This window comes from Strongylocentrotus purpuratus, unplaced genomic scaffold (genome assembly GCF_000002235.5).
Source record: "Strongylocentrotus purpuratus isolate Spur 01 unplaced genomic scaffold, Spur_5.0 spur5_scaffold_9, whole genome shotgun sequence".
NCBI lineage: Eukaryota > Metazoa > Echinodermata > Echinoidea > Camarodonta > Strongylocentrotidae > Strongylocentrotus > Strongylocentrotus purpuratus.
This window is the reverse complement of record NW_022145615.1, coordinates 32,154,292-32,181,107: the sequence shown is the minus strand read 5'-3', so window position 1 is coordinate 32,181,107 and position 26,816 is coordinate 32,154,292. Positions and strand designations below refer to the sequence as shown.

The following is a 26,816-nucleotide window of genomic DNA, read 5'->3' as shown; positions in this document are numbered from 1 at the left end:
ACCAACAAGTACAGTTCACAGGGGTGATAGTGAGCACTAAAAAAAAAATAGGTTTTTTGTTTTCCCCTCAACCACGCCCCCCTTGAGTAAAAAAAAAAAAAAAAGACGATTCGCGGGGGAAAAATGGCATCTAACAACATTCCCCCCTTTCGAGTAAGAAAATTGAGACAAACTTGGGAAAATTGGGGGGAAAATTGGGGGAAAAATAGGGAAGAATAGAGATAATAAGAGGGAAATCAGGAAAATCAGGATAAAATAGGGAAGGAAAAAAAAATTGGTAAAAAAAAAAAAAAAAAAAATGATTTTTTTTTTTTTTTTTTTTTTTTTTTTTTTTTTTTTTTTTTTTTAAATCGGGAAGAAAAAAAAAATCGGGAAAAAATCGGGAAAAATAAAAAAAATCGGGAAACCGATTTAAATCGGGTTTTTATCAGGCCTGAGTTCAAATCTCCATAAAAATATTGATATGCTCAAAAATACAGATGAAACATTTTTAGAGTGAAGAAATGAAAAGGAAGGGGGAAAAAAATCTCATATTTGCTCAACTATAAGTCATTGTTATAAAAAGCTAACATACCAATACATTGCACAAGTTACACATCTTCTTCCTCTCGTAGGGTTTCTGTTTAGGGGCGGAGTCGCTGGTACGATAATGTCTAAGGGTACTCAGTTCAATGGCCTTCTCTCTCTTCTGTTCAATCTGTTGATTGTGGCGCTTCTGACTCTCATCATGCTACAGGAGAAAAAAAGGAGAAAAATATAAAAAAAATTAATGTTCAACATCAATAGACTACAAAATTAAACTATTTACATACAAACAAAAATAATTTCCACATAACCACACACTGCCTGTTTATGCATCCACATTATCATATATAGAGCTTACGTGTACGTCTACAAAAAAAAGCTATCAATATATGTGGGAATTTATCATAATTAACCACTTCATTAACCCTTTGAGTACGAAATATTTTTATTCCCATTTGTTTAATACAGGAAACACTACGTTTTCATGGTCAGTGGGTTATTACAAGGTCTTTGTCTTTTTTTATGTAGAGACGACTGGTAGCGTAGCCAGTGATGGGTCAGTAGCTCAACAAATACAATAATTCTAAAATTATTCTCTGCTTACCTTTTGTTGAATTTTCTTCTGAATCTCTTCCTCTTTGGCATTTTGAGCAGCCGTTAGTGCTGATAGTCGCTGCTCGCGTTCCCTGCAAGATGTATGTATAGAGAGCATCAATAGGCTATGATACTCATATCATTCTAATGTTAAATACGGTAGGCGTATACATGTACAGTGCTGTAGTATCAATTGAGTACCACCCCCCCCCTTCTCTCTCTCTCTCTCTCTCTGTCCCCTCTCTCTCTCTCTCTCTCTCTCTCTCTGTCCCTTCTCTCTCTCTCTCTCTCTCTGTTCTCTCTCTCTTTCTCTCTCTGTCTCACTCTCTCGTGTAAACATATATTGATATATCTCCTATGTAACATATTCCTTTCCTTATAAAACTTAGTTAAGAATATGCACTGTCTAAAACTTCTGTGACACATACAAAAGAATTGGAAGGTAAAACGATGACTTACTTTGCCTTTTCCTTGACTGTACTCTCCCTTGCTTGTTCTCTTTGCTCCTTCAAAGCATTCATCTTCTCCTCCTGCTCACGACGATATTTCTTCATAGCCTCCAGCCGAGCTATCCTCTCCCCTTCAAGAGCCTTTCTTCTTTCCTGTAACAACAGAAAGGGTGCAACATTTCAAACATCAATATATGGTGTTTTTTTTAACAGGGAAGCAGTATCTAAATATCTGTTTACCAGGTAACTCTTACTGCTAAGTTAAAAATGTTCTTGTTCCTGTTAAATGTAGTGTCATTGCTTTTTAACGAAGGGAGGAAATACAAGTACAAGTACACCTTGTGTATAGCTAATCATCTAGGATAAATCAAATGTTGCATATTTGCATGTGGGACAATTGGAGATCCAGAAAAGTGATCAACTTAAGGATCTAAGTTGTAATAACATTCATAATCCTAAATACATTAAAATAAGTTTTTTTTTTTTCTTAATTTAAAAAAATGGAAAAAAACATATATTTCAAGACAATGGCAGGAAAGCTATAATCCACAGAGCAAGAGGTGATATTACTGGGTGTAAGCCACAAGTATGTTTAAATAAGAGGTGATATTGTCTCTTACCTGTACAGCCTCCTCCTTAGCAGCCTTCTCCTCATTCTTCCTCTGTCTCTCCTCCAGGATGTCATGGTAACGAGCCTCATGACCCTGATGCCTAGCCATGATGTCATGCTTCTTGTTCTGTGCCTCCAAAGAATTGATGAATGCTATTTCATTGGCCTACGACAAAGAATAATGACAGAGAAACTTCATAGATTACAAAAAGAAATTGTCCATCCCAAAATGTCATGATAGCCAGCCTCATTTTTGTTTTAATTTTTTGAAATTATTAATAATGCATTTGAAAAAGAATCAAACAAATAAATTCATGTAAATCAATCACAACCAATCAAATCATGGGCCCTGTTTCATAAAACTTGTTATCAATAACAAAAGCTACATTTCTATGACAAATTTGCTCTCAGCCAATCAAATGGCACGATATCCGTAGCATATAGCAGTTATTGTAACTTAGATGCTGCTTATAAGCATCAGCTTGCATGGTCATGTAGATATACAGTAGGCCGTCGATGGATAGTCAACTTGTTCAAAACGTAGAGCCCCTCCTACTACCCATTCCCTCCAAACAGGGCTATAGTTCTCTTTAGAACTATAAGCTCAAAGATAGATTACCAACAGTCCTTTCCAGAACTACACACACACACTAAAGAAAGAAAGATTACTGACAGTCCTTTTCAAGACTCCTCAACCCTCCCCCTCTCTCACATGGTGCAACCGTAAGCCTACTGTATGTTATTGTAACTTGTTATTGATAACAAGTTTCATGAAACAGGTTAGACGTTAAGCTTTGCTTACCTTTGCTTCCTCGTCCTGTGCCTTCCTGATGACGGCCTGTAGCTGCATCAATCTCTTCTCCTCGGCTCTCTTCTGCTTCTCCTCAAGAAGTTTCTTCTTCTGTCTGTTCAGTTCGTCCTTCCATTCCACCACCTCTTCAACCTGTACAGTGGGGTGTTTCACAAAGATCCTAAGTCAAACTAAACTCTAAGTTAGACTTAAACAATATGGTGAGCCATTTGTAGCCTTAGATTAGAAAAAGTCAAAAGCGAGAATACAAGTAATTTAGACTTTTTATAAATGCCACATCAAGAACATCAAATCTCTTAGATAATAGAAAATATCAATGATTTGAATCAACATTTTATGCCTTTTAAAATAACTTTTACAAAATATTTTCATAGATGCCAACGGCTTTCCATAATTGTTAAGTCCAACTTAGAGATAATTTCAATTTAGGATCTTTGTGAAACACTCCCCTAGACATGTAGATCAAACTAGGAATCTCTCTTAGAAATCAACTTTTGAAAGCATGGCCTAATTTGTAAGAGAAATAGTCAAGTGCATTGTTAATACTGGGCATCAATACCAAAGTTTGAAATTTCCATGATTCTCTAGACAAACAGTGTGCAATCACCATGTCTTTTTGGCATGCTAGAATAACATGTACTTTTTATCACCATGCACATGAAATACTTTACTATCAATGTCTTATTCTTATGAACTCTTATAACAAACCTACTACTGCAGGTAATCTTAATGCACTGTTCTGAAAGTCTATGGATTTAAACAAGGGAAACGCTCTCGGCGGTCTCGCCTGCATAACGCAATTCAATATGATAAACCAGAACGTCAATGACGTAGCGCTCATCCGCATCTCACAACAACAAATATCGTAAATTTTATGTGGTACACTTTTGAACTGGTCAAAAATAGAAATTTGATGCCCTGGAAGGGACATAATTTCATTTCATTTGCATTAAGTACCATAAATAATCAATGGAGCAAAATCTCACAATTCTGTGTAGAAGTTTATTGTTCCAAATTTAGCTCTACCAGATAAGGCAAAATCGGTCAAGAAATGAGGGAAAAGAAGCAATTTTTGTTATTTTTGGAATAAATTTGCATAAATTACCATAATTAATTAATGGAGAACAATCTGAATAGAAGTTTAGTGTACCAAAGTTAGCTCTACGATATAAAGCAAACCAAATCAAAATCGGTCGAGAAATGAAGGAGAAGAAGCCTTTTTTGTGATTTCGAATAAATTTGCATAAATTAGCATAGATAATGAATTTCACGATTCTGTGTAGAAATTTTAAATCCCCTCCTAGCCCTATCATATGAAACAATCAGAATCAAAATCGGTTGAAAAATAACGAAGAAGAAGCATTTTGAAAATCTTAATGTTGTTGCCACAACAAAGTCTAAGTTTGTTGACCTTAAATGGCCTTTGACCTTAACTTAGTGACCTGAAATTCTACTCACATGATTGGAGAGACTTGATAACCCTATAGTCCAAGTTTCATTGACTAAGAACTTATACTTTCAAAATTATATCAAAAATTCAAAAACTTAACCTTAGGTTAAGTTTTCGATGATGATGCTACAACATAGTCCAAGTCTGTTGACCTGAAATGACCTTTGACCTTGACTTTGTGATCTGAAATTCTACTCACATGATTGGGGATACTTGATTACCCTATAGTCAAAGTTTCATTGACTAAGAACTTATACTTTAAAAATTATACCAAAAATTCAAAAACTTAACCTTAGGTTAAGTTTTTGATGTTGACGCCGTCGCCGTCGCCGTCGCCGTCGCCGCCGCCGTCACCGGAAAAGCGGCGCCTATGTCTCGCTTTTTGCTACGCAGGCGAGACAAAAATTGATACTCAAGTTACATCAGGCAAGTTAAAAGAATGCTCATATACACAAGTTTTCTTGAATTTCTGGAGAATAAATATCAAGCAGACTTAAACTCTCTTTCTTTGTCTTTTTGCTTAAAAGTAAAAAAATCTGAAAGTTACAACCCTGTCAGTGATAGACACCTTCAATAACACAAGTGCTACAACATATTCATAAATTCTTAGAACCAGAGACCGGTTTCACAAAGCCTTTTTTCAATGACAAATGACAAAAATCATTGACAAATCTGCTGATACCAATCAGAAGCAATGATTTCAGTAGCTTATAACAAAAACTGTCTTTTGTCACCGAGGACAAGTTTTGTGAAACACCCCCCAGTTCTTACCTTTTCATGAAGCACTGTAAGTCTAGTAGACTTAGCCTCTGAGAGCTGTTCCCTCTTGCTTTGAGCCTTCCTCTGTCTCTCCTCATGACGCTTCTGAGATTCTTCTCTCGTCCTGATGAGATGGAGAAAAGATGAGATAAAGACCTTTGGTTTAGGGCTCTGACTTTTCAAATAATGAACCAGACCAAGACACAGGTCTTTTTTTTGGGGGGGGGGGGGGGGGGGGGGCTGATGCCATTAATCAAGAAGATCAGGAGTTCATAACTCTTTGATTTGTCATATCCTTGCTTGGTTGTATAATTTTAATTACTTTTTACATTAAATGGCTGAACTGAATCAAGTTCACATTCATTTAGAGGCAAAAATGCATAAACTTAAATTAAAAGATAAAATTGATTAAGAAATCAGTAACACTAAAGACTAAAATAGTCATTAACTTGGAATGAAATAGAAATATTTCTATCTAAAATGTCATAAACGAAACAAAACAAAATTATTTGACCCAACCTCTGTTTTATGTTGAATTAAATAACAGAAGTTATTTCTGCAGTGTTCCCTCATCATGAAATTGAGCTTTAGAATAAACAGTTCTTCATTATAATAATCCAAACTACGATAACCGATAGTTAAAACAATCATCCTTTCCCATACCACAAATCAACCAGATTGCATCTCTCCTTTAAAAATACCCCTTAAAATTTGTTCTTTCACTGCATCTACCTTTTCCTTGAAGGCGAGGAGAGTTTCTCATGCATGTGCAGAGCATATCCTGGTGTCCTGGCCAACTCCACGTTCTCGGCTATATTCACCAGCTCATTCCAAGATGCACCCTCACTCTCTCGCTGTTCAAAGTCCAAAGCCATGTCCGCCCAGTCGGAGGCTTGCTGGGAACACTCCAATGAACTCATTGTATTCTAATCAGAAGAACAACAAAACAAACAAATTTCAATTTACCTAGTTCATGCTCGAATATCCTTTAGTGTTTTCTTTTAGTTCAAGGATAAAGTGATATGCTCAATTTCAAGAAAAAGAAAAAAAAAGGTGTATACATTTTACAAACCTTTTCTGTTCATATACATCTATTTGATTTTGATGTAACATTTCATCTAAATCATGTAAAAAGTAAATTATTTGATTTGCAACTTATACTTGATTTTCTTTTTCTTTTTTTATTGGGGGGGGGGGGGTCTTTTTGTGCTTGGAACTTCATTAAGCAATGCAATGCAATTTTTTTTATATATCATCAATGCTCTTTTGACAACTTCATCAAGAAGAAATTGACATGATGGTAAAATCATTTTATACAAATAATCAAATTCTGCTAGAAACATACATGCATGTTTAAATTCCTGTTAACATATCTTTTACTGGTTAAACCATATTCAATTTCAAATGTCCATTTGAACACAATTAAAATATGACAGAGCTGAGATGTAAGAAACAGCTCACCCCTAGGTCACTCTCTGCATCATCCGTTTCCACGACGATCTCTGTCTGCTCCTCTTCCTGAATCTCCTTGTTGAGGCTCTCTTCCTCAGCGATGGCCCGAGCGAGGGCCTCCTCCTGGCACTTGGCCAGCTCATTGGTCAGTGTTTCTTCCTCATCTAGATCAGTCTAGGATAGTCAGAGGGAATAAGAGGAATTACTAAAGGTCATACGAGACATGTTGAAATTTATGCAATAATATCTTCCGGAAATATTTGTGTTCAATATCTTGAAAGAAATTGACATTTATATTTTGAATATCACATGGTTTTACCCCCCAAAAAGTATAAGTTCAGTCCTTTTTTTGTATCATAATTTTAAGGTCAGTCTATAAATTAATATATTTTCAATCTTTGTACTTCTATGATGAATATGAAACACAATAAAACCTCAACACAAAGGGTTTTCCATCAACGAGTCTCTTTATCATTTTATTGTCCTCACCTTATAAATTCTGAAAATTGTCATAATAAATCTTTCCACAAATAAAGAAACAAAACATGGGGGGAATACTGATAAATACATCTGTAATCCAAAGGACACATGTTAACGAAAATACATGCAATTCATTAGGGTTTCATTCAGAGTTAGGTTGAAGTTAGTGTTCGGCAGATTCAATGACAAAAACCTTGTGTGAAAAAAAAGTTGTGAGTAACTCCACAGTAGATCACTACTTTTTGAATAGTTCTTTGATTAAACAGAACTTAAAGAGGGAAAAGGTGCAGAGTAAAGAAAACATTTTAACAAAGTGATCCACACAAGAAAGGAATGAGTGTTGAATAGAGTTGTGAGCAAGTCACAAAATAATAGATTGTTGTTAAAAATTGAATGTTGTTATTCTTTTTGAGTTGGTTCTTGAAAAATAATTCTCGATATTGACCATACAAACCCACCATGAAAAACTAAAGACCTTGGAAAAATTTGTTAGCATTCTGCTTAAAACACAAACAGCACTCAAATGTTAGTAAATTTTTAAAAACACTAATCCAAACAAAAACTACTCCAACCATTACATTGTACACAATCCAAAAGAAAATCCAAAATGAAAGTCTAAAAAGAACTATTAAAAAGACCTATGTTAGTCAAAATATAAACTGAGATTTGAAATTTGTAGCAATAGTGTCCCTTAGTGTGATCAGATATAATGAACATAAGTTTGAAATATGCACTGTTGGTTGTTGCATGAAAAATTGTCATCAATTTTCTTTTACCATCTTTTTCAAAGATACCGTAATTTTATAGTAATCTATTATCATATCTCTGACGCCAACAGGTCCCATATTTTCAAAAAATTGAATCCCTTTGCAAAAATGGGCTGCATATTATGCGAAGAAACAATGACACAATTGTTGTTCTGACGAGCTCAATTTGTTCATGTTGTTGAAATTTTCAGTTTCTTTGTATGTTTTTATGTGGAATCTTCAAAATCCTAGGAATTACTAGTATAGGGGAGCACGATCAATACTTCCCAAAAATGTGTAGTGACACCTTATCTACTTTATTACCATACCATCACTGGTGGATCTTTCAGCACATCCTGGAATAAACAGCTACAAAGAATCTTTTATCTTGCATTTTTCCATAGTGATAACTTTAACTCTTAAAATTCAATTTTTGACTAGTTTATTCTGAAAATAAGCCAAATAGGAGATATTGCATTTCTGATAAGCCTATGAAAACACCATGTTCCTCTATCCCACTTCCTCATTCATTTCTCTTGTCTTATAAAATAAAAAATCTGTTCCCCTTATCCCCCCCTCCCCCCAAACAAAATCCTTTGTTCCATCCTACATGTACATTTACATGAGAGTGCATCTTGTTTAATCCCTCGTCCAAGAAGAGAATATTCTGTTCCTTGCCTACCTTCCTCATCCCATTTCATAGGAGAGAAAAATTATATACTTCCTGCCTACTAAAAGAAATATTCAATCTACATCTATATGTATACGAATAATTCTGGTCCTGACTAGATAAATATATATTTATGCTTCTCACAAAATATGATCCTATGATCCTATGTCTACCTATAGCCCGTTCACACTTGACAGAGTAATCTACCCCTAAAAAAAACCTCAGTAGCAAAATAAGACCATGATATGCAAGTGAATGGAAAGTATGGGGGGGGGGGGGGGGAGTAGCTGTGGCAATTAAAGCCTCTGACCATATTCACTGTGCATCTAAAGATATAAATACAATGAAGGGCACTAAACCCTGCTGAAGCCAGGGTAATAATAATGGAGCGCCAGGAGTGGCAATGCGCCAGACAAGAGCTCTAAACAAGACTCCACTATTATTATTATTATCATTATTACACTACAGTCAATTCATTTGCGAAAGTGTTTTTCTGAGGTTTACTCTGTCAGGTGTGAATGAAGCTCAAGGGTATTTTAATTATTAGTTGTTAATAAAAACAATGTTAGAAACACAGCATACCTCCACATCATCAAGTCTTGTAGCTAATACCTCTTCATTATCATCATCTCCATGCTCTTCATCAGAGGAGAAATCTAGTCCTTTGCCTAAAAGAAGAAAAAAAAGGAATACATAATTTTTGACAAGTCAAATTTCAGGTTCATTCCACTGAAGAAAAAAAAATATTGAAAAAACACTAGCTTGCATCAGACTGAAATAATGAGTCGAAAGTTTGGTTTGTAATGCATTTTAGCCATTCAATGTTTATTGTCACAGATCGAATTTTTGATGTATCCTCATAAGTCTCCCTCTGGAGCATTTCCCGGTATCTGTATGTAAAAATATGATTATATACAAATAAAGGTAATGAATACAACAATATATTCTTATACCCCTTTTTCATTTAATAATAATTTAGTAATAAGAATTGTAGTTACCCAGAGTAGCCTTATCAGTCATAATACTGCTCTTCCTAAGAAGCAGTTAATAACTATTACCCCAGCAATACCAAGTACCCATTTAAACCTGGGTAGAGGGACAAATGTTGGCAAAACACCCTGTCCAAGGATGTATGCATCTAGCAAGGATTGAACCCGAGACCTCTTGTACTAAAAAACAAGAGCCGTCATTAATATACCACATTGCTCCCAGTTGGAAGGAGATTTTTCAATTCAATTCAATTCAATTCAAATTTTATTGTCCAATTATTGGAAATTTGTTTTGTTTGCATGTCAATACAAAAGTACAGATTATAAACATCAATAAGATACAGATGGATACAGAATAATCCAATTGATTTGAACATAGATAAAACAAAATATGATAGCACAAAATGAAGACCAAAATTCATTTCAAAATTTAGATTAAATAATTGAATTAAATTCATAATTCAGACCAAATCCAATTCATAATTCAGATAAAATTCAGTTCATAATTCAAATTAAATTCAATTCACAATCCAGACTAAATTCAATTCATAAATCAGATTAAAGACTTACGCGTTGATGATGCTCTAATGATAGAGGGATCCTCTTCCTTTATATCCAAGATCATTACAGCTGGTGATGAGACGTTCTGTTTCTCCTGCATCAGTTGTCGGTTGACTCCTCCACCGCTAGCAAGATTCCTCTGGTCAACCTACAAAGAATGCATTTCATTTTTTTTCCAATTTCAATTTCAATTCAATTTCAATTTTCAACTTCAATTTATTTATGTTTCCAACAAAACATTACAAATCAATTATTAACAGTTACAACAAATGTAGAAATACATATTGGAAGTAGAGGGGTCCACTAAAAAGCAATGCTCGTATAAGTGTGAACACCTCAAATGATACTAAGGAATAATGAGTAATTGAGTAATTATATTACAAGAAAGTTGAGAAGAAAAGGAAAAGAACATTTTTTCTTTTAAATGATTGAAGAGAATGATACTCTCACATTTTTTTTTTTATATAACTTGCTTTTAATCAAGGAAAAGTTATTGTTTATGTCATTACATGACATGGTGTTTGAAAATTCCAGGATTACTATCATAATCTCAAGTTAAAGTTTCCAGCATCTTCACAATATCTTCAAAACATTTGAACATTTTCTCCTCTTGGACAAGAGACAAAATATAAGATATTGATTACTTTTTAGGCCAATGAATATCCCCTCTTACACTGATTTATATGATTTCTAAAAAGTTCCCCAACTTTTCCCTGACAGGAAAACAGAAAATTCATTTTCCAGGTTTCCTCATATTTCCAGGATAGCTGTAAATCTTGTAAAATGAATACTCACATGGTCTGGTCTGTTTTCTTTCTCGCTGTCAGCCCTCTCCCTGGGTTTGGAGTGAGCAGGCAGTGGGGGTTTACTGGACACTGGCGCAGTGCTGGTCTGCACCGAGTGTGTACCAGGAGGGGCAGGGGCTTTGTTTGCAGAGGTGGTGCCGGCAGGGTGGTGCCGGCTATTGTTGTTGGAGGATGAAGCGTGTTTGGCGGAGGAGGGGCGGGAACGGTTCGGCTTGCTGCGTTGCACTGTCTCCCAGCCCTCGTCATCAGCATCTGTCACAGAAGAAGCACAAACAATATAAATATAAATAAAAACAAGTCATATCCTAACAATGATTACCAAATCAGATTAAGCAATATTGGTACATGTTATTTGAGAAGGTTAATAGCACAGTGACCAATGCCAGGGGGTAAGACCAACTGGGCCAATTTTGTTTTCATATCCACTAAAAACATTTATTCAATCCCTGCTCAAAATTTCTTCTTTTTCTTAACCCTTGTCCTAAAATTCATAATACCTATAGGATTTAACACACGTTCACATTTGATGACCACGAACTTAAGGCTTATGACAGTTTTGTCCCATGCTGCCCTGTTCTTAAGCAAGTTTATGATTTGAAAAAAAGAAGTTTTCTACATGATATTTTAAGTAACCATGTCATGAGTCTTTCTAGCTATCTGAGTATCTTCTCCCTGTTCGGAGGTTGATTGCAACATCTCTCCATTTCACTCTATCTTCATTTGAGTAGTGCAAAGATTTTGCCTTATTTTTCAATAAATTAAATAACCACCGTTACCATGTCGACACATTAAGAATAGAAGACCATGGCGAGAAGTGAGTGCTAATACATTCACTTTGCCTTCTTGTTCTTTGACAAAGTCAATGCAATGTATTGAACACAATATAGGTATAGCATTAAATCAAGGCGAGTATTGGTACCTTCGCTGTGTGTCCCATCTAGACTGGGTACTCTTGTCTCATTCTGAGCATCTTGGGATGAAGGAGGAGCAGAAGGAGGAGCAGGAGGAGGAGGATGGGGAGTTTGCTTGGCTGGTTCCTCTTTGATGGGAGACTGTGGGATAGGTCTGATGGGTTTCTTGCCCTTTACTCTGTCAGCCCAGCTAGTGCCCATGGAAGCCACTGGAACAGGGCTAATGAAAGAGAGATGCAAGATGGTATGATGAAGTAAAATGATACAATGAAGTGAAGGAGTAGATTTAGTTATGATTGAACTGAAATGAGAAACTCAAAAATCAGACATTTGAAGACAAATTTCTTTCTCTCTCTCTCTCTCTCTCTCCCCTCCCCCTCTCTCTCTGTCTATCTCTCTCTTTCTTTTTCTCTCTCCCTCTTTCTCTTCCCCCTCTATCTCTACATATCTCTTCCCCTATCTCTCTCTCTCTCTCTCTCTCTCTCTCTCTCTCTATCTATAAATATAAAAGTGTGAGAATTCTCAACTCTGACATGACAACGGGTGTTCCAGAATATGTAGGCGTGAAGAAAATGGTCAAATCTGCTTCTTTTTGGTTATCAGCAGATATATATATATATATATCCCTCTCACTCTCTATCTACACAAATACATGTATATACAAAACAAAATAAGGGATAAAATATGGGAGGAATTCAAATTGATTTACATATAAATATTAGAAAATTTACTTTGATTACACAATTGCCTTTTTTTCATTAACTAAATTTTTAACATATTAAAAAAATACTAATTTTTCTCCTTTTCCAACAGCTGTCTCTGACATTGCCAAAAATCTGGAAATAACATCATTGAACAATAAACATAAATGGGATCAAAATATATTGCACATCAAAATATTCATGAAGATTTAGAGCTCCAAATCTTACCTTGCTTTTCCAGACCCTTGTGCAGCAGCTGTTGTGCCAAAGTTCAATGTCCTGTTCACCGGACTGGGGGTGTTTCTGTACCCATCAGGGGTGGGGCTACCAAGGGCGTGTCCGGGGGACGTCTTACGCACCTCCCATGCCAGGGATGTAGGCCTGTGAGAAACATGCAATGAAACCAGGGGGGCGTTTCACAAAACTTGTCATTGTTATGAGCTACTGAAATCCTTGCTTCTGATTGGTTATCAGCAGATTTGCCACTGATTTTTGTCATTTGTCATTGAAAAAAGGCTTTGTGAAACGGGCCCCTGGCTTATACCTCATGCTAGGTCAAACACACAGATTCCTCATTTCGTATCTTCGCAATCAATCATCTCAAATGCATTAAGAACAATCTGTTTAGTGCTAGGAATTGCAACAACTGATAGTTCAACAGAAACAAACTCAATTTTGAAAAACTAAAACAGAATCAGAAAAATAAAGGCATGCATTTTCAAAATCAGAGCATAAAAAGCAAATTACATGCAGTTCTTGGCAGGTGTCCTTTCTTTAATTTAGGAGCAAATATTAAGAAAGAAAAAAAAATACAAACTTGATCAAGGTTGGGGAGAAATTGTGCAATAGAGATAATCCAAGACAATTAAAGGAAAATGTACACACTCAGAGAAGCCAGAAATTGTAAACGGACAGAGCATGATTAAATCTAAAACACCAGAATCATTAAAACAAGAATTAATATCAATTAAAGTATCCTTAGGAATCTGTATGAATTATCTCATGAGAGAAAATTCATGTTTTATGTATTACTGATTGAGACCACACTTATTTTCCTACAAATCAGAAAGGCTGTTGTTTCATCTTGTGTTGATGTCAGATGTTTGATCTCCAAACAAAAACATTATACCAGGTACTGTTGAAACATACTATCAAAGGAGGGATTTGCATGTGGAGATGAAGGATTTTTGTGTGTAAATGGTCTTTTACAATCATAAGTTTGATTAATATTACTATTGAGGGAGAGACTTGTCAGCCTATCAACCTCCCTCCTTCCTCAGAGCCCTTATAGTCCAATGACGATTTAAAAACCAATAACAACCTTGTTGTATGAGGCCAAGCCTCGGGAGGCCAGCTGGGTAATCTGTGATTTAATCGGGATGAGGAGGGATAAAGAATTCATGACGATTTTGTTTTAGGGGAAAAATCATTTAAAATCATCACAATCCTGCAGGAATGTTAATTCAACCCTCCCTCTTTCCTAGAAATCCATCAAATACAGAGCTGCCAACCTTGTGCGACCAAAAAAGAAACAATGATGGCAAAAAAAAGGAATTCATTCAAACGAAACTTACAACCATGCGCGACACACTTCCAATGCAGAAATGTCCATTCCTCATGCTATTTTTTCCATATTAGGACCTTTCAGTTTATTTACAAGTAGGTATTTTTGGGTTGTTATTTTGTTAGTATTGGCGTTTCATTCTTTTTGAGAATATTTTTCTCTTCAAGTATGTTTTAACCTTAGTTTTTTTTATTGAATCTGTGATCAAATCAGGGCAGTTGTTTGAGGTGCGATATGTAAAAAGAAAATTGATTGAATATTTAAAAAAACATATTTTATGAAGAAAAAACGTACTACTGTAATTTGGAGGAAAAAGCAGAATAATTCTGGGAAAACATAAAAGTTGGCAGCTCTGCAAAGACGACTACTACAATGATGTACCAACCGTCTAGGTGAATGAAGCCGAGCCTCAGCAGGCCAGCTAGGTGATCTTAGCTTGGCTGGGGATGAGGATGACTTCCTGACCTCCCATACGATGGAAGTCGGTCTGATAATTAGAGATGGGTTAGTGGTCAAATCAAGGTGGTCAAGGGAAGGTGAAGGGATCACCGCAAAAAATATTAAAGAATAAATTAATAACACAGCAAAGGAAAGAAAAACAAAAAGAGGAAAGAAAAACAAAAAGAGGTGGGAAAAAGCAGTAAGGGGTTAAGTAGTCTGAAACCCAAACTAGAGCACAATTAGAAAGTGATTTTGTTACATAAAAGGTGAACATTATTTAAAAAGTGCACATTTGTAGGAGTGAGAAAGTATTGGTCAATTTTGATTTTGCGAAAAGGAATTGCTTTGCAAATTGAATATTTAAGAGCTGCATAATTTTCACCTTAAATATCAGATCATTTCATTAAGAATCTTGGTAACCCAAATTGATTAATTGATGTACTGCTGATATTATTAGCATTATTCATGTTATCATTCTCACTCTGTCAAAAATGTGTTTCAAGGAATAATTTTCCATGAGGAATAATATTTGAAATAGAAACTACCGTACTCAATTCTAACTTAATCAAGTAATCATTTACACAACAGTGCCCCTTTACTCACTTTGAACATGTTGACACATATAGCGTAAAGGATACCAGTCATTCTTTTGAAATTGAAAGTACCTCAAATATAGGCTGGAAAGACCCTAGACCAGGCTTAAATGTAAAACTAACATTTCTTACTTCGTAAGCATGTAGTAGTTAACACAAATATAGTCAATGTTTCAGAAAAATCTACAAATATGTTTGAAAATTAATATAAAAAAACCAAACTCCCAAAACTGAACAGCAAACTGAAAAAAGACGAAAACAGTGGAACACAAAGAAATACCTGTTTTCAGCATCAGCATTCTCAAAGTCTTTCTGGACAGTAATCCTCTTGATGAGCGACTCGAAATCCTGAGTGGCACTCTTAAGGATCATGATCACTTCCTGTAGAAAAGGTCACATGATAGCATGAAAGGTCACATGATAGCATAAAAGGTCACATGATAGCATGCAAGAAACAATGGAATAAGGAAGATGGGACACTGAGCAGAGGAACTTGAGAGAAATTTTATGTAGTAGTAGTCACAACATGCAAAGAGTTAGAATATAGTTGTTAAATATTCTGCAGAAAATGTAAATGTCTGGTGGAGCAAAAGCAGCATAATCTTCCTGGATAATGGCTTTCGTAATTCTTTAATTCTAAATTGGTAATTAGTATTTCTAATCTTTGGGATACCAGTTAACTCTTTTACTGTAATGTAATGTAATGTATGAGCAAACTGCACTCTTAAGAAAGTCGAGGCTCTGATACAATGTTAAATCATCAATCTGAAATCTATCAACTTGCTCTTTTCAAAACTCCAATTCATGTTATTGATATGCTATGAAATTTGTACCAGATCTTACCTTGCACTCCATAATGCTTTCATCCACTTCGCACGTCTGGTAGATTTCATCTACTGCCCTCTGGAGGTTGTCGAAGAGAAATGCCCAGTATCGAGCTCTCAGGTCTGCTTTCTTCGCAATGGCCTTCTTGCGGCCAGGAGTGAGGCTTCCTTTCTCCTGTGAAATAAAAAATTGTGAGAAAAATGGAATTATAAACACAGATGTTTACTAACTGTGGGCAAATAAAGAGGCTGTTTTAATCATATATTCATATATTGCAAAAGAAAGCAAAATAATTGTTGCAATGTCCCATGGAAATAATCAAGGCGACCACTTGCCTAAATTACAAACATTTGGTGTTGCCCTGACCATGTTGTCCCGTCCCACTGTAATCTAAGATTTACAATATTTGAAGGCAATTCAATACAGTAATTCAAATGCTAATAAAATTCAACAATTCCCTTTAAAAAAAAAAAAAAAATGGCACAGCTCCACAATTCAGAATGATATATTATTTTACAAGCCAAGTTCTGTTTGGCCCATGACCATTGATAGGTGTGGAATATCACAAACATGTTGATAATCCAACTTGCCTGTGTATCTCCACTGCTAGACTTGTGTTCTCGAGGGCTTTCTAGGGACGGCATTGACTGGGACTTCTTCCGAGCTTTCCCCATCACAAGAGGGTGCTGTTTATGACTCCTTCGTTGCTTGGATTCATCATCTGAAATATAATCATTAGGACCAGCAATTAACTTTGAGATTTACAAGAACATTCTACTTGAAATGACTCAAAAAGGTATTGGCCTATAATTGAACAGTGGTTATGCTCTCGCGTAAATCAGAGCACATAACTCCAATATTGAACTCACTACATTGGCTTAAAATTCACCACCGCATATCCTTCAAAATTCTTCTCCTGTGCTACAAAGCTATCAATGGCTTAGCCCCCTCTTACCTTTCCGATCTCATATCCTTACGTTCCCGCACGTCGTCACGAACACTTCGTTCATCTTCCACATTACTGTTAACACCTGGACCCCGCACTAACACCCGGTATGGTGACCGCGCCTTTTCAGTTATTGCCCCCGCTCTCTGGAACAAACTGCCCGCCTTTATTCACTGCGCCCCCTCTGTATCTCAATTCAAATCTCTACTCAAAACCTATCTTTTCAAATTGTAAATTGCAGTTGTGCGTCGGTCAATGGAGGTGCGCACCATATTTGTCTTTTTTTAGTTGATTGCCACTGTTTTTCTTACCTTATCTATGTTACTTTTGTATTTTTGCTTTTTCTTCTAATTTAATTCTACGGGTTATAGTCTTCTCTTAATCAGAACACTGTGCGCTTAGAAACATCAGTATTAAGCGCCTAATAAATGTTATGTATTATTATTATTATTATTATTATTATGCTCTTTCAGACATGTTTGTCTGTACACTGTGTCATTTCACATTTTAGCATTTAACTAGTTTGGTAGCATACTGCATGAAGACAATTTATACCACCTGAACAAATTTTATCTACAAAGTAACAAAAATGACATATCTAATAGTTATTTGTTTAAGGTAGCAGACTGAAAATTGTTTTTATTTAAACAGCCTCATAAGAAATGTACAGGGCAGAATTTTTTTTTTTTTAAATATCCCCCCCCCCCAAAAAAAAAAAAAAAAAAAAAATCTTTCAGCCATTGAAACAGGAGTTGCAGTTTATCAATGTTTGTACAATGTACAATGCAGAGGAGATGCTTTGAATTAAATCAAAAAAATGAATGTATTCCATGGTTCATTCACTAATGCCCCAATCAAAGCAGAATGTGTTCTTACCATCACTGTCATCACTATCGACAGGCACATTCCATGTGACTAGGTTACGAGCCATCCTTCCTTCTTCCTTTACCAAGCGTCTCACCTTGTCATAGCTACCAGACCTCTGGTATGAACTCTGAAAGAAAAGAAAATAACGCTTTTTACTATATTAGCTCAATTACAATACTAAAGTGTGAATGAAATTTCATCAATAGCTGATGAAGTAAAAAGAAAAAAAATCAATAAAAAATATTTAAAAATACATGAAATAAACAAACAAATCATTCAATCACTCTAAAGATGCTTCGTGATTCCTCAGTGATGTCACTGCTACATGTACATGTACTTGTTCATGTAAACAAAGTACAAACTATGGACTCTCAAGATTATGAAGTGCTTAAAAAAATACAAAAATGCCCTGCACAAGAAGACACCAACGGTTGTTTCAACGGGGGAAAAAAACAAGAGCTTGAGAGATCTGATGAGGCGTGTCTGTATGATGCTATCACTACAGGTTCAACATACACTGTACTACAGGTATCATGCAGCAACAAACTGGTTGGAGAATAAAAGCACTTGACAAGGTGAGCAGGATGAGAGGATCAAAAACCAGTTTCAAAAACAGTCACAAGTAAAAATAATGCAGCACATTTCATGTCCAGGTACTCCAGGAGGTGCATTTCATGTTTTGCTCCTAAGCACAACATCAATCCATTAAAAATGCTCAGGATCTACATTTGCCATTATGCAGTTCTCATGATGTTGTAAAATCAAACACACTTTTAATAGCCGGTGTCTGCTGCCTCTGATAGCAAAGTCAAGTGGGTACACATAAAAGTGCATGTATGTACACAGACAGTATTTCTCTACTACTTACACCATAGCAATTAGCAAAATAATGCAGATCACACAGAGAAACAAATCAAATAAATGCAGTTAACCGTAAACATATAACGGTATACGTGCACCTGTACATACATAAATGATTCTAGGAAAGAGAATACACACCAATCCAAAGCTGCATACAACTAACGCTGCTACTGGAAAATGAGGAAATATCATACAGCAATGAATATAAAAATTGCCCTACACCCGAAGTGTAATTCAAATCCTGATGGAAAAATAAGCTGAAAGGTGGGATAAACATCAAGTTCCTGGGTTTCTGGCACTTCCTTTGTATAGATCAACAGCTTCCGATCACAATATTTTATTCAGGTGTTGTCAGTGGGTGCATTACTGGGGGAGGGGGTAGATGAAGGTCTACAGGTAAAAGTGATTAGGAACTGGGTAGTGGGTACTACTGGGAGTCTGAGATATACATGTAGAAGCATTAATGTAATGCTTGAAACTGCCAAACTTGAACATTGTTTCAATTTACCAAAATAATGTTTAGTTTTCAGATTTCAAAAGTGCAGCATTGATGAATGGTTATTAAGAAAAGACAATCAAAATTACTTTGTAAATACTGTGAATGCCATTACACTGTTTGTAAAACAGCAAGAATACTATTTATTGATGATGATCGGTGACCTACACTTACATTGTACACGAGCCAAAATGAGTTGACAATTTTCAAATTTTAAGAAAGTAAAAGATTAAATTACATGAAGGTATCCTCTTACATGTATGTCTAGTAAATGTACATGTTGTATTACTCAATAGCATACAGGCTTGGAGACTGACTGATATTGTCATTTTTCTACCATGTACAGTAGATCCCAGGGCAGTCAAATTTTAGACAGCTGAGTCATCCAGGAAAGTTCAATTGTCATTATGTAAACATCCACATCACACTGATGATGAAATATTGCAGGGATGGTGTTCACACACATTTTACATGATGATGATTTTGTTATGGAGGATATCATAAAGACATTTACATTCATACATGTATTGATAATTGTACATGTAATTATTTTTGTTAAGTTCAATACAATTAAATTGAGTAATTCTATTCGTTCAATTTTACAATAATTAAGAGGTTAACAAAAAAGATGACTATACTGTAGATTATAGAAGGTTAAGTACTGCCAAGCCCAACTGTAATTTGCTCTCGTTTCTCATGGTTTTACACATTACAACGCATTTAAATGAACTCTGATCTAGAGGACAGAGTTTTTAAATCTTTAAGAGATTCATGGTAATCAATCTCAACTTCTCAGTACAAATAACTTCCGAAGAGATACATTGGTCTTCCTCCATTCCTACCAGAGTACCTGAATGAATTAACTTAATTAAGACTATGAATTTAGTTGATTATTATATCTTGGTATATAAAAGCATAAATCTACACGTTAGAATGAAATAAAATGTACATGAATGTCACATAGTTAAATTTACAGTAAGATGGAGAAAAAAATGCATGAAAACACAGTACAGAATTTGGAAAGAAATACTGTAGATTTAGTGCTGTATTTGTTTTTCTTTTAAATTCCTGTATAGAAATACTTAAAGTTACATGTAATAGCCTATTTGGCAGCAGAAGTTGTGTTTTTGTTAAAGTTGTCTTTTGGATAAACATCAAAACTATTTAGAATGAAAATGACAGAGCAAAGAAACACAATTTTAAAAGAGACACATCACTGTGATAATCTTATAGGCCTAGAGTTAGAGTCTACAGTGTACATCTTACCAGGGATAGACATATCCCTGATCTTACAATACATGTGTAGACTAAATGCTGTAAAGTTTAAACACAACAAAAAATTATGAACTCACATTTATGATCACTTTACTTACTTCATCATTTGGAACATTTGCTTCCTCCATATTCTGTTCTACTTGTAAATTCCAAGACACTGCTCACATGAAACAATTATTCACAATTAAACCAAATTGAGAATGTTTATATGAATCTCAATGCGTGCAATGCTCTACAAATCGTCACGACTCAATAACAGTACGACCGATCATGCAGAGTACTAGTGTTGAACTGTTGATGTCTCTGAAGCTCTTTAGCACTCAAAATATTTCTGACATTCCAATGCTGGTCTTTGACGAGAGGGAACAAGTCGTCTGCTGAACGTTAAATGCCGCCCACCTATAGGTCAGAGTCAATTAAATGGCGCACATGGAGATATATTATATGTAGCATACAATGTATTTATAGATCCATACATCCATCAGCTCTAGCAGTCTCCACCATGAAGCCAGGCAGTGCAGAGGTAAACAAGAATCCAAAACAAACACTTGGTGGGAGAGATAGCATGGTCAAAGTTCATAGCCAGCAGCAACAAACAAGTCACATCTAGATGTAAGACAGACTCTGACCTCAGTAAAAAATTACAGAGATAGTCTGTGACAGTGCAAAGAATAATAGGTACATGTATATTGAATATATTTGTCCCATTTCCTACCCCACCCATACATTAGTGGTACTACTTCATGAGGACTGAGACTTGAATCTGAATAGATACAGTGTGTGTAAGATGGATTAGTATACAAGCCAGGTATCAGTTACATACTGTTGGTGAAAATATGCATTCTTTGGGAATGTTCATTCATGTATGCAAATGCAAAGTGCTCCTGCTCTATTTATCAATAGGAATTCTGTGTAGGAGGAAGTCAAATACAAATTTGAACTGACCTAGATCTCTTTTGTTTGCTGATTAGTACCTGTCAGCATGGCAACTGGAAGTATTCTGCCATTGGTCCAAACTTGTAAACAGTGGCAGATTTAAAACCATATCTCATATGTACATGTACATCTACACTTATTGTACAGCATTTGTTTAAAGAGAAGGTTGAGTTCTGGAAGAGGTGAAAAATAATTTGTGAACTTTATCATTCTTATCATGCAAGTGTGGAAGAACATCAGATAAGACATGTTCCCTGAAAAGCATGGCTCTTCAAATGCCTTCATATTCTAAATATGTCATGTAACATCGTAAAAGTCAGGGGGTAGGTTTTTTACGCCACGTGTTTGTGTAGTCCCATATACATCTTTCTGTGTACAGTGTTTGTAACTTTACCAAGACTTGGCCTAAGTTCTTATCATTTTGATGATTCCAGAACCTTGCAATACACACAAATTCTTATATGCTAGATGATCAACCTTTTCTGGTCGATTGCACACCGTTTCTTTCACAATGCAATTGCATGACCAGAACTCAACTTCATCTTTAAAGGCCCACTGCACTACTCGTAGCTACTTGCGCCCTCTTACAACAAACAATGCCTAATCGGTGACCATTGGTCCCCCATGATCCTCTTTTTCTTATGTTAACTGAGAGCTGAGTTGATGAGATAACCACCTGTCCAGTGACCTTGCAGGGCGCTCTAATCCCTCCTGTAAACTATGGCAGATAAGCTTTAAGAGCACAAAGTGCATTATTCACATTATACCGGCTTACAGTTTTAGCTTTAATTTTGAAGAAGAAAAAAAGTCAAAATCCTTTTCTGAAATACTAAGCAAAAGTACTAAACAACAAATTTGTAATAATTTCCCTGGTACTATCTATCTATCTCTCTCTCTCTCACACATTAATTTAAACATGGCGAGGTCAACTGCATCCACCCCCATCTGTACTCTTCTGACAATCATAAAATCATAAAGAATTACCAACTTGCATCCATTTGAAATGGGCTAACTAACTTTGTATACCATCAAAAATATAGCTTTCTCATTCATTGCATTATTTCATCAAACTTCTTTTTTTTTTGCTCTTCTAATTCTTCTTCTTTCTTCCTTTTTATTTATTTTTTATTTAAAACTATTACTCTGGGTTATATTTTTTCAGCTTTTAATCATAGTAAAACATTTTTGGGCCTACATGTACATTTATAGTTCTCTTTAATAACTTCCTGACAAATGAGCTTTTTTTCTCCTTCATATTGTTCATGTGATGTCACCCTGCATGTTCAGACATGCCACCATTATAATTAAAAATTTACTTTGCTCTTCAATAAGTGCATGTTGGTACATCATGAATAAGTTGAGTTTTTCCTATCATATGCAGAAAACAATGCATGAGGAGTTTTACTAAAATGTACATGTACAAATGGCAGGTTTGAGATTTATAACTGAAAAGTATTATAACCAATAACCTACATGTACATGTACAGCTAATTTAGCATCTATGGAACAGGAGTTAAATGTACCGTGATTTTTACTTTGTGAGGATTTTTTTTTTTTTGGGGGGGGGGGGGTGGGGTGGAGTGGGGTCCACAACATAAGCAAAGAAAGTAACTCTTTTTAAGAAGCAACATAATAAAAATCAGCACATGTGAACATTTTACAGTAAAGTGCTTCTTTTAAAAACAGAAACAGAGAAATAAACAAATTTGTATACAATGGATGATCCTAATTATATACATGTTTGTGGTATCTGAATACATACATGTACATGCATGCAACCTGCATTCTGTCTTTAGGTACAATATATCTTGAGGTAAGTGAATTAATATTATGCTGTAAAATATCCATCTCTATAGGGCAGAAGCATCTATAATCCTCATGTATTAACCGCACCCCTCTTTTTCGCCCTTTAAAAAAAAAAAAAAAAAAATTGGGCCAAATCTGTCGGCAGCAAGCCAGGAAGGCCTTTTATTTAACTGCGAGGTGCAGCTGAATGTGTAATAGAAGAAAAATTGGAGGAATTATTATTATAAACTGCATATTGAGATCCATCAGAAAGATTACTTTCAAACCAAGATGACAGACCAATTTGAGTGTTGTTCTAGTTTCCGAGTGGTGAATCAACACACCGATTACTGAGCTGGGAGAAATTGCCAGGCATAGCGACAGGTGTAGGGGCATAAATCGAAACTTTAAAAAAAAAAATTGGGTACCGTGTATAAGACGCACCCCCGACTTTGAATTTTTTTGGCAGCAAAAAAGTTTGGTTAATACACTGTTAATTACGGTACATGTAAGTACATGTACATATATTCTCTCTTTCGAGGATAAGAACATTAATAATTGAGTGTAAAAATTCCTCCCCCCCCCCCCCGACAAAACTATTATTTTATTTCTTATTTTTGATATTTGAGACTTTAAAAGAAACTCTCTGCTAACCTACATGAACTGGTTTGTAAACCTACAAGTCTGTTCTGTGCTAGATTTGCTCCAAGGTATTGATAGAGTATTACAAATTGGTGCCAAGACAAAACACAGCAACCCAAAATGGTTGATGGAGATACACTGTGGCTACATGTACATGTGTGTAAGATGGCTTTGCGAAATATTTTGTAATTGACTAGTGAGAATACATGTTTATTGTGATAATACTATGGTACCTAAAATATATCTTTGATCTTGACTGTATTGTCCAAAGAACCCCAGGTTTCAGGAGTAATTCAAGGCTTCATAAAACTGATATCATGATTATGCCAGAAATTAATCAAATTATTTGTTGATTTTGGCTGTTGTCACTCTCTAAGTTGCAAAGGTACATGTATGTAATTGTAATGTAATTGTGCCGGAACAATCAGCAAATGTCAAGGGGAGAAATTCTTTTACAATGTAGGATCATAGGATGATCAGATGATCCAATATTTTAGCTCAATATAAATGAAAATACTGTATTTTTGATGGGATCTCTAATTCTAGATCAAATAAAATTTCAGGCTTTACTGCACTGGTAGCCAGCAATCTTGCTCCCTTAAACTCTCACAAAGAACACATGCCCATACATGTACAATGTACATGTACAATGTACATGTAATATGTATTGGTGAAAGTCACCCAAATAAAACAAGTAGCAATCTGAACTTCTGAAGTACGAGGTTATCCAAGATTCCAAGATAATGTTGGACTTGTATGGGTGGGAAACACAGGATGCAAGTGCACAATTCCCATGACATGCGCTGCAGTGCTCAGTCAATCATTTGTTCTTTTTATATAGTATAGGACTATAGACCAGTAAATTTAAGGTCTGTATATTTACTTGTAGACCAATCACACATAAGAAAGGTGTATGTGTATGCATATGATTACCCTTGCACACCATACATCTGTACTGCCCGAGACTGCCAACACTAACAATAGGTGAGAGTGCATCGTCGATCTTACATGTATGTGAGACTGAGTTTCCAAGGAAAAGGCGATACATGTTGATAACCGGTGGACAGAATTATAGTTAAAATTCTAGATTGATAGATTTATAGTTTCATTAAAGTTTTAACTAAAATGAAAATACTTTCCAAAAAATTTATACCAATTATTATAATTTTTAGCTCATCAACTTGAGGTTGACTGCTACCAAAATTGATATTTATACACAGATCTCAAATTTTAAAATCCCTTAATGCCACCTGCGTAAAGTTAGCGACCAGAATGATTATCAACAATTCATAGAATTACTTGCATGATTTAATGAGGATCTGAGATAACAGTTGCTAATTTCATGCGAGCACGAGCCCACACCCCACTTTCAATTTGCACTTGTACGCAAGAAAGTGTATACTAATGTCTTCGTTTTTAGCAAAAAATACTCCTAAAAAGATAAGAAAAATTGACACAAAAGTACAAAACAGGTAGGAAAGATAACAACTTTTTAAATCATGACCATTATTAGAATAATTGTTGAAGATTTAGTTGATTTTTGGTATGTTATAGTAGGTAATCCGGGCTAACTCGGACCCTGGGACAACTCGGCCGCGCTGCAAAAACAATCATTTTTTTGTCATTTTACCCTAATCCTAAACCTATCCCTAACCCAAACTCTAACTCTAACCCTAACCATAAACATAAACCTGCAAAAACTGACCGCTTTTGCAGCTGGGCCAAGTTGTTTTCGGTTCAAGTTAGCCCGACTCCATAGTAGGGTATCTGCACGACGGAGTCACGCATTGAAAGTATGGTCACAGTTCTGAACAAGCGCCAGTAATCAGTCCGGGAGCTGGACCGAGGATTGTCTGCATAAACAAGGATATCCTGGTAAACACGGACAAATCGCGATGATGCCTCCATGATGCATTTCTCTGTTAATGTATTTCGCACTGCCATCACACAGATCGGGAACCCTAGATCTACACTCGCAGAGCGCCAAAAGAAAAAAAGGATGATCCTTATTTTTTAGGACGTGATTTGTCCGCGTTACGTTTGCGAGGATATCCTTGTTGTACAGACAATCGTCATTCTCGGACCAGCGCCCCTACTGGAAATGTATCTCTCTTTCTCTCCCTCCCCCCACTTTTCTCATGTCTCTCTGACTCTACTCTCTAGCTCTCTCCCCCATTTTTCTCAATCTCATTTCTTTCTTTCTCGATTCTCTCTCTAGCTCCTCAAGCCAAGGGCAAGGCTCAATTCAATCAATCTCAAATTATTTAGAAATTTTGTATGGTGCATGTACAGTTAATAATCCCATGTTCATGTTCATGTTCATGACAAAAACAAATTCGAACAATAATTAAACTACATAATTATTTTACCTTAAAATTTTTCGACCGAACTCCCGAATCCCGGCCAGTCGATGACCCGTTGGCGTTGGTGTTGGTTACGTCGTGCCCGCCGTTAGTGGACGAAGCGGACCGCTGGTTTTGTCTGCTGTTCCCCGACGACCGCCGCCTGCGAGAATCGCTCATTTTCAGATCAAAATTGAAGATCAAATAATATTTCTGGGGAAGATATTCGGTATCCCAGCAGTGCTATATTTCTGAAGAATTTATCAGAGGTGACTGATTTCTTCTAGAAATGTTGCACATGATTATATTTGTTAAAAACCGAGAAGGTAATTTCCAAGATTCACTCTCAGTTTTTAATGTTTACTGAGAAAGTGACAGACTAATGACGTAGAGGGAGTTTTCTAATTGAGCATTGTTGAGATCTTTATCATGATAAGTGCATTAATGTTTTCTGATCAGCAAATTTTTCGATAACGATGCTTAAGTACATTTTCGGCAATGTTAGTTTATCAATAATCTTATCAACCTCATATCTATAAACATTCCACCACCATTCCAAAACTAAAAGCCAGACAAAAAAAAAAGAGGGGGGGGGGGAGATGAAAAGAAAGGAAAGATTAAAAATAATTTAAAAAAAAACAATTAAGGCCATGAGAAGACCTATACTGGCACATTTATTTCATATATTCACTTTAGTATGAAAGTGTGTAGCTACAAATGACATGTTTG

The 26,816-nt window shown here is 35.7% G+C and overlaps 1 protein-coding gene across 1 annotated transcript in view; it reads right to left on the bottom strand.

Annotated features, from left to right (window-relative positions):
* The window catches only part of LOC576502 (S phase cyclin A-associated protein in the endoplasmic reticulum), a 64,842-nt gene extending 38,383 nt beyond the window's left edge, over positions 1–26,459 (bottom strand). Inside the window, exons 1-19 of the mRNA XM_030976422.1 lie at positions 26,115–26,459; positions 17,760–17,877; positions 16,528–16,658; positions 15,956–16,111; positions 15,393–15,493; positions 14,464–14,565; positions 12,743–12,895; positions 11,822–12,033; positions 10,892–11,154; positions 10,106–10,244; positions 9,129–9,214; positions 6,660–6,824; positions 5,931–6,124; positions 5,211–5,322; positions 2,981–3,121; positions 2,189–2,344; positions 1,579–1,721; positions 1,130–1,211; positions 575–730 (exon numbers count right to left, since the gene is read on the bottom strand). Of these exons, the coding sequence (XP_030832282.1) occupies positions 575–730; positions 1,130–1,211; positions 1,579–1,721; positions 2,189–2,344; positions 2,981–3,121; positions 5,211–5,322; positions 5,931–6,124; positions 6,660–6,824; positions 9,129–9,214; positions 10,106–10,244; positions 10,892–11,154; positions 11,822–12,033; positions 12,743–12,895; positions 14,464–14,565; positions 15,393–15,493; positions 15,956–16,111; positions 16,528–16,658; positions 17,760–17,877; positions 26,115–26,267 (2,763 nt within the window). The 5' untranslated portion in view covers positions 26,268–26,459. The remainder of the gene's footprint in view (positions 1–574; positions 731–1,129; positions 1,212–1,578; positions 1,722–2,188; positions 2,345–2,980; positions 3,122–5,210; positions 5,323–5,930; positions 6,125–6,659; positions 6,825–9,128; positions 9,215–10,105; positions 10,245–10,891; positions 11,155–11,821; positions 12,034–12,742; positions 12,896–14,463; positions 14,566–15,392; positions 15,494–15,955; positions 16,112–16,527; positions 16,659–17,759; positions 17,878–26,114) is intronic.
* Between the last annotated feature and the right edge of the window lie 357 nt (positions 26,460–26,816).